At 35.6% G+C, this 11429-nt stretch overlaps 1 protein-coding gene across 1 annotated transcript; it reads left to right on the top strand.

Moving 5' to 3' along the window:
• The first annotated feature begins 302 nt into the window (after positions 1–302).
• On the top strand, positions 303–1915 carry LOC131624889 (protein ROOT INITIATION DEFECTIVE 3-like). The gene is made up of 2 exons (XM_058895810.1): positions 303–808; positions 1044–1915. Exons 1-2 carry the CDS (start codon positions 397–399, stop codon positions 1889–1891), a joined length of 1260 nt encoding a protein of 419 aa, XP_058751793.1. The 5' UTR covers positions 303–396; the 3' UTR covers positions 1892–1915.
• Positions 1916–11429: the final 9514 nt, after the last annotated feature.

The following is an 11429-nucleotide window of genomic DNA, read 5'->3' as shown; positions in this document are numbered from 1 at the left end:
TTAATGTTATTTTATGTAATATTATTCTATATTCCATTAAAAAAAGAAACGCGTTGACGAAAATTATATCTTATTTATAATAATAATAAGAATTGAATAAAAATATTTTTTAAAATATTTCAAAGTAAAAATATAACAAGATGCGATTAGATGACTACATACATTATTTTACTTTATTGGAAAATATTATTTAAATTTTAAGAAAACTTTAATATAAATACCATTGTCATTTCTTCAAGATATAGCTACATAAACTTATTTTCTTTTTTATATGTTTCGGCCTAGTAGTCTAATGCCTAAAATTTTCATAATTGTTTTCAACATTGCTAAGTGAACTCTAAAGATCCTTCTTGTTTTCTCTTCCTTTTATCATACACTCGATCATTTTTTCTCACAATGATGTATGAAGTGATCCTAACTGGTTCTAGCGACGGTTCCATGATAGCATTTGAGGCTTCCACAGGCGCTATTCTTGCTCAGTTCAGAGGCAGTCGATCACCTTGTCGTGGCTTCACGGTGACATGCAAAGAACTCATTGTAACCTCTCATGTGTCTTCAGACAATGGTTCAGGCTTAATCCACATCTACAATTGGGATACTTCAACAGTGTTCCATAAGATCCCTCTCCCTGAAGCCGTCACTCCACTTATAGCCGATTCGGGTGGTGATTTTATCTTTGCAGGTGGAGTGGCGGGGAGTATACATTCCTTGTCACTTCCTTCCGGAGATATCATCAAATCAATTACACCTTACTCGAAACCTGTTTCTAGTCTCCACCTCAATAATGATGGGTCACTACTGATTTCAGGTAATTTTATTACTATCTCCTGTCCTATTCATAAGAAAATTTTACTTTTTAGATTTATTGAATAATCAATGTATATGGACATATCATGAACCAAATACATTGATTATTTAATGAATCTAAAAAGTCAACTTTCAGAAAGAGTATAGTGAGAGTGTGTGCGAAATAATATACCTCTTTTTACTTATCAATATTTTGGCCTTTATCATCAAGTTAATAGTATATCTCTTGATTTCAGGTTACAATGATGGTTCTATTGTTGTAATCCCATCTTTTATGCTTGTTAATGGTTCATATTCTTGTAATGACCCAATCTCACACAAATGGAAGGCACATTCTGATGCAGTGACAAGTTTCAACACTGGAATTGGGATTCATACTTGTACATTTATTTCATGTTCGATGGACTGCACCTGTAAGTTTTGGGGTTTATCAAATGGGATAACTCTAATTCGAACTGTGACATTTCCATGTTCTATTTTTGGGTTTGTTATGGATTCAACAGAGTCGGGTTTCTATGCTGCTGGTTCAGATGGGTTTATATATAAAGGGTTAATGAAGGCTGGGAGTATAAAAATGTTAGAAAAAGGTTATGAATTGGTTAATTGGGGTAGTAAAACAAAAAACCATGATGGGTCAATAATGTCCTTAGTTTTGGTGAATAATGGGAGAAATTTGGTGTCTGCTTCAAAAAATGGAAGTGTTTGGATGTGGGATGTTGAGGAAGGTGAAGTCATTATGGTTTTAGGAAATGCTCAAATATTGGGAAGCATTAGTGATATGATAGTGGTCAAAGGGACTAATATTATAGAGAGAAATGAGGGTGGTGAAGGTGCTAATAGTGGCTTAATTAGTTCTTCTAGATTATGTGATGAAGAAATGATTAGGACTTGGATGAAAATTAGTGAGCTTGAAAATGTGATGGATGAGGCAATTCATGACCAAGGAAGTGCCATAGATATGCTTGAATCTACAATTGCATCTTATGAGAGGCTATTGAAGCTTATTCTTAGGGAAGTTACCAAAGCCATTGAAGAGGCAGATCATGAAGATGAAGACAATAATAATAAAGGGGAAAAAGATTAAAATACAGATGTAAACTAGAAATGGGGCGGGGGAGAGTTTTTTCTCATATTTTTTATATTAAATGTTATAATATATGAGATATAATTAGTGTATGAATCTCATAAAAATCAAATTAAATATAGAATAATTTGTTTAAATGAGAGGTATATGTGATACATTACAACTTAGAAATAATTATATTAACGTATAATTGTGTGTTGATTAAGGGTGTATCAAAGTGGATTTTTTTTCAAAATGGATTTTTTTTCTCCTTTCATTAAAAGAATTTGAATTGTCATTAAATTTTGTGTTACTATAGCAATAGAATTATGAATTGAATATAAGTTTATGACAAATAAAACAAAGATGGTGTAAGAGAATAATATATAGCTAAAATAAGCATGGTAATTAATCAAAACCGAATAGGATCGATCGGTTGGACCGGGAACCAAAACTCTAACCGGTCTGTTTGAACCTAAAAACTTGTATGCAGAAGAATCGAGATTTAAACCAGAACACCGGTGGTTTAGACAATTTTTAGGATCAGACCGGATTTTACTTTTGATTTATTAAAATATGATAAAAAAATTGTTTTGAATCAAAAAATAACGCATGATTTAATTTTATTTTTTATCTCTAACCACTCTAGTACACATTATCGTAGAAAAATTAAAGTAAAAACTATTTTAAATTATTTTGTTAATTTCTATTCATTAGATGAATGAAATTAGATTTTGGATAGTAATATATAATAGATAAATACGATAAAATACAGTTCAACTCATAGAAAATGACCAGACAATATCGTGAACAAAGTTATTAGATTATTATTATTATTTTTATTATTATTATTATTATTATTATTATTATTATTATTATTAATTTTATAATAAAATGAAAGTTTTGAACTTTCCTATCTAACCTATTAAAATTATAAAAGGCTAAAAAAAATATTTTAAAAAAACTATTAAGTATAAATTATTAAGAAACTATCAAAAAATAGGTTTACTATTTAAAAAATCTAATTATTTTTGTGCATTATTATTTTTATATATAACAAAAAATATTTATTTATATATAACTGGTCCAACCTGGGTTCAACCACGGTTAAACCTTAAAATCCTAAACCTATAGGTATACTGGTTTGATGTCCAGTCCAGTTTTGATTACTTTAAAAATAAGTGATTGTATCATGTCTTTACTATTGATCTATTTTATCAATAATCAATAATTAATTAGAAAAATATGAAAAGTAGAAACAAATAAAATTACAAAAATCAAAGAAAAATAATTAATTGTTTATTATTATGTATGGCTTTTCCTATTTATTTATTTGTGATAGTTGTGTTTCTTTTTAGTCATACTTATTTTTTTTTGTATCATATTTATGTATTTCTCATCATTTTTTTATTTTTTTATTTTACTTTTTATCAAATAGAAGTATGCGTTAGGGAATGTAAAATACAAAGAAAAACGTTTAGAACAAGAACCTAACCCAACCCATCAACATTATTTTCTTATAAATTTTTTTGCTTAACCAAGCCTATCTCTAAAGAAACCATCATTCATGCTGTTGTGAAAAACGATACCAATAACAAAGTATAATAGGGAATTAGGGAAGAGAATAAGAACACAAGAATTGGTTATAACTGCTATTCTTTTACTTTCTCTTAAAACAAGATTACAAGTTTACAAGAATAACAAATAACCTCTCTCACCCTAAATTAGGATTTGCAGCTTAGCAATGATGAGAGACTAGTATGCTATTTATAATAAAACCTAACATACTAACTAATGGGCTTCTTCAGCAAGGCCCATTACACAAGCCAACTTAATAAACAAGCTAACTTAACAAATTAGGGTTTAAACACTAAAACCTAATTTAACATGCTAACAACTCTAGCATCTTCGACATCTGCATGCTAGACCCATCTTCGACTACAGCATGCACACTTCGACACCAGCATGTGAACAATCCTTCGACTTCATGCTTAACTCTGTCGAACTATCGAACCAAGAAGCTACCCTTCGACAATACTAGAGTTCGATCCAATATCTCACAAATCTCCACCTTGGACCTAACTCTACAACGTCAAGGAACAAACTAGCTTTCTTCATGCAGCTTTATCAACTGCATACAGTGGAAAAACTTGCAACTCGGCAATGTCTTGGTGATCATATCAGCAGCATTGTCTTCAGTCGAAACCTTCAGCACTTGGACTTCTCCACGCTCGATTACTCCTCTGACGAAATGCAGCCTCACATCAATGTGCTTAGTTCGCTCATGATAGGCTGAATTCTTCGACAGGTGTATTGCACTTTGACTATCACATTTAACAGTGATACCTCGACCTTGAAGTTTCAGCTCCTTCGCAAAACCTTCAAGCCACAATGCTTCTTTCACAGCTTCAGTTAGGGCAATATACTCCACTTCAGTGGTTGATAGAGCAACAACCTTCTAAAGTGTTGCTTTCCAACTAATTGCAGTGCCAAACATAGTGAAAACATATCCAGAAATAGATTTTCTGGAATCCATACAACCTGCATAATCAGAGTCGACATATCCTTCTATTACTGCTTTACTATCTTCACCCAAGGCTCCACCATAAATTAGGACTCTATTCAGAGACCCATTTATGTACCTTAAAATCCACTTCAATGCTTGCCAGTGAGCCTTTCCAGGATTCGCCATGTACCTGCTTACAAGACTGACTGCGTAAGCTATGTCGGGTCTAGTACAAACCATAGCATACATCAAAGAACCAACTATATTAGCATACGGAATGCTATTCATATAGGCTCTTTCGACATCAGTACTGGGACACTGATCAATACTCAGCTTGAATTGAGGGTTTGTTGGAGTCACAACTGGCTTCGAATTCGACATACCAAACTTTTCAAGAATCTTCCGTAGATATGCCTCTTGAGATAGGCATAACTTCGACTTCTTTCTATCTCTTCGAATGTCAATTCCAAGAATCCTGGAAGCAGCTCCCAGATCCTTCATATCGAACTCCTTATTGAGTTCAGCCTTCACCCTCATCACATCTTCGACACTGTTGCTTGCTATGAGAATATCATCCACATAAAGCAACAAAATAACAAATGAATTACCAGATCGAAATTGAAGTAAACGCAGTGGTCGAACTGACTTCTAATGAAACTTATGTGTGCCATGAACTTGTCGAATCTCCTATTCCACTGTCGAGGAGATTGTTTCAGCCCATACAAAGATCTCTTTAACTTGCACACATAATCTTCCTTCCCCTTTTCGACATACCCTTCAGGTTGCCTCATCAGGATCGTTTCATCTAGATCACCATACAAGAACGCAGTCTTCACATCCATCTATTCCAGTTCAAGATCGAACTGTGCCACCATGGCAAGCAACATTCGAATGGACCTATGCTTCACAACAGGAGAAAACACATCATTGAAGTCGACACCTTCTTTCTGAGTGAAACGCCTTGCAACTAACCTTGCCTTGTATCTTTTCGACGTCACTCCTTCAATTCCTTCCTTAACTTTGAAAATCCATTTACAGCTGACTAACCCTGCCCCAACAGGTTTCTTGATCAGTTCCCAAGTATGATTATCATGAAGAGATTTCATCTCATCATCCATGGCCTTCTGCCATTCAGTCTTATTTCGACTCCTCATAACTTCCTTATAGTCTTTAGGTTCTTCGTCTAGAACCTCACTTGCAGAGATTAAGGCATAAGCTATAAGATCTGCATATCCAAGTCTCTGAGGTGGCTTGATGACTCTTCTCGACCTATCTCTCGACAATAGGTAGTCATCGTCAGTTTCCTCAACTTCAGCATCTTCTGCTTCTTCTTCGACTTCATCTGGGATATGCAATTCAGCATCAACATGCTCCACCTCAACAGGAATCTCTACCTATTCCAGCTCTTCGTCAGATGTTTCTGTACTTCGACCAACATCATCAGTTTTCTTAAAAGCCATTTCAGCTTCATTGAAAACTACATCTCGACTGGTGATACACCTCCTGTGACCTGGCTCTAGGCACCATAGCCTATAAGCTTTGACTCCTTCAGGGTATCCCATGAACATGCATTTCAGAGCTCTAGGTTCGACCTTGTCTTGCCTAATGTGAGCATAGGCTATGCAGCCAAATACTCTCAGTTTGTCGAGATCTGGTGGATGTCCCGACCAAACTTCTTCAGGTGTCTTCATATCTAACGCTGTCGAAGGACATCTGTTTATCAGATATGTTGCTGTCGAAACAGCCTCAACCCATAACACCTTTGTTAACCCCGCACTAGTCAACATGCATCTGACTCTCTCCAAAATAGTTCGATTAAACCTTTCAGCCAAACCATTTTGCTGTGGAGTACCTGCAGTAGTTCTATGCCTTGCAATACCAGAGGCATCACAAAAACTGTCGAATGCCTCATTGCAAAATTCAAGGCCATTGTCGGTTCTCAACCTCTTGACCTTTCTGCCAGTCTGATTTTCAACCAGAGTCTTCCAACTTTTGAAATTCTCAAAAGTTTCATCCTTAGTCTTCTGGTAAATACCCATAATTTTCTGGAATAATCATCTACTATGGATAGAAAATACCTTGCTCCTGAATGTGATGGACACCTTGCAGGCCCCCAAAGATCAGCATGGATGTAATCAAGGGATCCATGTGTTCTTTGTTTGCCTTTGTTGAACTTCACTCTGCAAGATTTTCCAAGTACACAGGGTTCACAAAACTTCAGCTTTTCGATTTTGTCTCCACCAAGAAGATTTTGTTTCCCTAATTCGACCAGACCCCTTTCACTGACATGGCCCAATCTCATGTGCCAGATTTCTGTTTTCGACAAAGGTTTCGTGGATGCAACATTTGTCGAACCACTTACAACTTCAGCCTCAAGGGTATACAAGCCTTGTTTCTTCACGCCTCTCAAGACTTCCTTCGAACCCTTCATGACTCTTAGGATACTTTTCTCTCCTTGGAAAACATATCCTTTCTTGTCGAATTCACCAAGAGAAAGCAGATTTCTCTTCAAATCAGGAACATACCTGACTTCAGTCAACAACCTTATTGACTCATCATGGAGCTTGAATCTCACAGATCCAACACCTGCAATCTTGCAAGCCTTGTTGTTTCCCAGCAATACTGATCCACCATCTTGATCACATAATTCCTCGAACAAGTCTTTGTTTGGAGTCATGTGCCAAGTGCAACCTGAATCCATAATCCACTCCTTCTTAGAGTCACTGCTTGAAACCACAAGAACATCAGATGATTCAAAATCATCTTGAACAATGGCAGCGTTGCCATTATCCTTACCTCCATGATATTTCAAGCGTTCAGGGCACACCTTTCTTGTGTGACCCTCCTTCTTACAATGGTAGCATCGAATGCCAGATGCTTCGCCACTGTAAGTCTTCGACTGGCTTTTGCCTTTCTTCTTGTCGAACTTACCATCCTTTCGTAAGAGTTTTCGTTTAACGGCCAAACCTTCGCCAACAGTCGAAGGTTTATGCTCCTTTCGTTCATTCAAGTCCTTAGAGTACAAGGCTGATTGAACTTCTTCAAACGTCAGGGACTCCCTTCCATACAAGAGAGTTTCTTTGAAGTGAGCATGTGATCGAGGCAAAGAACACAATAGTAACAGCGCTTGATCTTCATCATCGATCTTCACATCAATATTTTCAAGATCAAGAATCAGCTTGTTGAACATATCCAACTGCTCAGCCAATACTTTGTCTTCAATCATCTTGAATGAATACAAAGCTTGCTTCAGGTAGAGTCGATTTACCAGCGATTTGGTCATATACAAACTTTCAAGTTTCACCCATAACCCTGATGCCGTCGTCTCCTTTGATACCTGCCGGAGAACCTTATCACCAAGGCTCAACAAAATTGCGCTGTGTGCTTTCTCGATCATATTTGTCTTCTCCGCTGCCGTCAATTCTGCATTCATGGCTGCCTCTCCCTTCAACGCTTCCAAACAACCCTGCTGAACCAGTAGGGCTTTCATCTTCAAGCGCCACAGACCGAAATCATTCACTCCGGTGAATTTTCAATCTCATACTTTGTTGAAGGCATCTTCTCCACGCTCACCGCACCAATTTGTTGTGAAAAACGATACCAATAACAAAGTATAATAGGGAATTAGGGAAGAGAATAAGAACACAAGAATTGGTTATAACTGCTATTCTTTTACTTTCTCTTAAAACAAGATTACAAGTTTACAAGAATAACAAATAACCTCTCTCACCCTAAATTAGGATTTGCAGCTTAGCAATGATGAGAGACTAGTATGCTATTTATAATAAAACCTAACATACTAACTAATGGGCTTTTTCAGCAAGGCCCATTACACAAGCCAACTTAATAAACAAGCTAACTTAACAAATTAGGGTTTAAACACTAAAACCTAATTTAACATGCTAACAACTCTAGCATCTTCGACATCTGCATGCTAGACCCATCTTCGACTACAGCATGCACACTTCGACACCAGCATGTGAACAATCCTTCGACTTCATGCTTAACTCTGTCGAACTATCGAACCAAGAAGTTACCCTTCGACAATACTAGAGTTCGATCCAATATCTCACACATGCAAATTTAAATGAAGTCTCACTAAATCTCATATTGAATGTAAAAACCTACATTACTTATACAATTTGCATAATTATTGTCTTCATGGTAAATTAGAGGTACCTTAAAATGGGAGGATTTAATGATATGAAAGAAATTTTTCTATTGGGATAAGATCTTCCAAGGGACAATGGTTGCATTGGTAAATGCTCAAATCACAAGTAGAGAATCACTTTCAAACCATATTTTCTTCCACTCTCTCCTAGTAGGGTAATTTATAGCCATCATGATACTTGTAAGTTCATCTTGAAAAGAAGACGCATTGCTCAAGTTGTAAGGTCGGGATTCCCTCTAGACACCTCATATGTGTTATACTTAACCCAACGAGGTTATAGAAATTCCCAATTGATTTGATTAATGCATAGTGTAGAGGGAATTTGATATCAAAATATTTTAAGATAGTGAATCCATGCATCGAAGAGTACATTTTTTCTTTGAGTTTTTTATGCCTATAAGTTCTTTGCCAAAGTTAATTTGTGCACCATTAAATCTAATCTAGTTTCATATATACCAAATTTTCCATATGATTAATAAAATGATGCTAGTAGTAAGAGTCTTGAGCTAAGGACTTCAGCCTTTGATAAAAATATTGAATATAACCACAAAGGCAGTTCCATAAAGTTGCATGCATAACAAATATTTAAATCATGTTTAGAATTTCATAGTGTGGTTGAAGTTCAAGAAGAGGTGTTGAGGAGTTTCCAATTCTTGAGTGTATATAGAATATATATAGACCAACGATATTTAGGTTCTTAAGTCGGAAATCAAATGTCAATGTTGAAAGCTTAAGCAGCAATGGTTTGATGTTTCAGGTGCCAACACTCTAAATCTTGTTGAGACCCTCTCTAGTTTGGAATGAGAATTCATAATACCCACGTTTCAATTTCGTCAACTTCCATTTTGTGGTTAGTGCATGTGCCTTTAGAAGTCTTTCACGTAATTTTGTGGTACGTAATGGGGAGTTTCCCTTATTTGTGATTGTTCTTCCATGCAGGTTGTTCTTGCACCTCTATAGGCCAATATTATATGACACTTTTTGAACCATTATTGATGATTTGTTTCCCATCAACAAAGTTTGCTGAAATTAGCAACTGAGACATCACAAGTATTTTGCAATGCTTATGGAAACAATTTTACTACGCGGGTAGTGGTTCTGGTGTTATACTAGGTCGAGAAGAATTCAAGAATTTCCAAGGAAGATCATAGTGCCAACAAACGGTGGCGGCAGCGGCCATGTAGGGGTAGGGTTCACGTAAACCCTATAAGAGCTCTCAAAAAGTTTCTCTATCAGTTATTTGTATTAGAAAATACAAAGATATGAAACACTTCTATTACCACTTTATTATTTTACATACTAAGGGGCGAATTGTGTGGTTTGAAAAAACATTGTTTTGAAAACTTTTGGCAATTTAAGTTAGAGTTTAAAAACATTTTTTAAAAGTTTAAGCAGAAAAAATTAAATAGATGAAATTAAATAGTTAATGGAAGAAGAAAAACACATGGAATTATAGAGGTTCAGTCAAATCAAATGGACCTACTCCTCTCCCCGAGACTTGGTCTTGAGAGTTTCCAATAATACTTGAGAGATTTTAGTATGAAAGGCTCACGAACCCCCTAAAAGTTCAATGAAACATAATAAAGGGGAGTTTGAATTGGTTTCAAGATTAAAACTTTTTCAAGCACCCGAAAACAAACAACACAAAAGTAACAATGATAAAATAACATAAGTATTATTATCCTAGTTCATGTTCCAAATAGGAAAAGACAACTAAAAATGTCAACTTCGTTGATGTAACACCAACAACTTTCAATACTACAAACCCCACAATGGGTTCAAATGAATCCTTGCATTTAATAAAAGAAATATAACATGAAGAGGAATAAAGAGGAATTATTTGAAAAACAAAAATCTTAGGAAGATGAAGTTGTACACGAAAGAGAAATAATCATAAGAACTTGGGAGAAGCTAAATATGTTTTCAAACTGAGATGGTCAAGGAAATAAACCATGAATTATGGTCCTAATATTAATGTGGATTTCATGCTCTTCATATATTGTAACTCTAATTAGAAGTTAAAGTAACATGCTACAAAGGATTCTACATGTCACCTCCAAGTTTTATATTACACCCCTCTAAAACAAGTGAAAAGTCAACTATAACCCTACTCAAATTTTCTACCATTTCACAAATTTACCGTTGAAAACCGAAAATTTTAAAACTTTTATGGCGATACCAAAAATTTTCCAGTAATACCGGAAATTATTTGCAAATGGTAAGTGACATACCGAAAATTTCTTAACCATACCAGAAATTCTTTGGGAAAAAATTGGGCGATACCGGAAATTTAGAAATTTCCGCTAGTTCAAAATGTTTCGAAAAATTTCGAAAAATTTTGAAATTTTCAACAATATCTTCCATATCATTATTTTTTTGTAGTTTAAAAGTTTTTGAAAAATTCCTGAAATTTTGAAATTTCCAATAATATCTTTCATATCATTTCTTGTTGTTTTTAACTAATTTTTTTCCTTTCTTTTTAGTGAGGACAAGAGGAAAGGACAACACAATTATCGGAAGGACCACTGATATAGCAGTAGCTGCTACTAAAGCTGCTGAGATAGAGGCTTCCCAGCTATGGGCTGGACGACACGCTTCGATCGGTTCTCAATAGAAATGGATGGCTGAGCAGCCGCATGGATAAGAACAGTTCCACGCACCCCGACGCCGACTTGCTAGAGTTTCTGCTGCTATGGAAGAGTCTACACCTATGGAGGCTGATCAGGTTCCAGTTGTTGTGGATGAGCCTGTTCCTGCGGAGGCTGAGTAGGTTCTAATTATTATGGAGGAGCCTCTTCCTGTAGAGGAGGTACAAGTTCTTATTATTGATGAGGAGATACCTGTTAAGGCTTATGAGACTTATGTTGTTGCTGATGAGGAGG

This window comes from Vicia villosa, unplaced genomic scaffold (assembly GCF_029867415.1).
Source record: "Vicia villosa cultivar HV-30 ecotype Madison, WI unplaced genomic scaffold, Vvil1.0 ctg.000168F_1_1, whole genome shotgun sequence".
NCBI classification, from domain to species: domain Eukaryota; kingdom Viridiplantae; phylum Streptophyta; class Magnoliopsida; order Fabales; family Fabaceae; genus Vicia; species Vicia villosa.
Note: the sequence above shows the minus strand (reverse complement) of the source record. Positions and strands in the feature narration are given on the sequence as shown.

Excerpts from the sequence above, each read along its gene's own strand:
- LOC131624889 (XM_058895810.1), top strand. The coding sequence starts at position 397 with ATGATGTATGAAGTGATCCTAACTGGTTCTAGCGACGGTTCCATGATA. Across the intron at positions 809-1,043 it reads TGGGTCACTACTGATTTCAG|GTTACAATGATGGTTCTATT; the intron begins GTAATTTTATTA and ends TCTTGATTTCAG.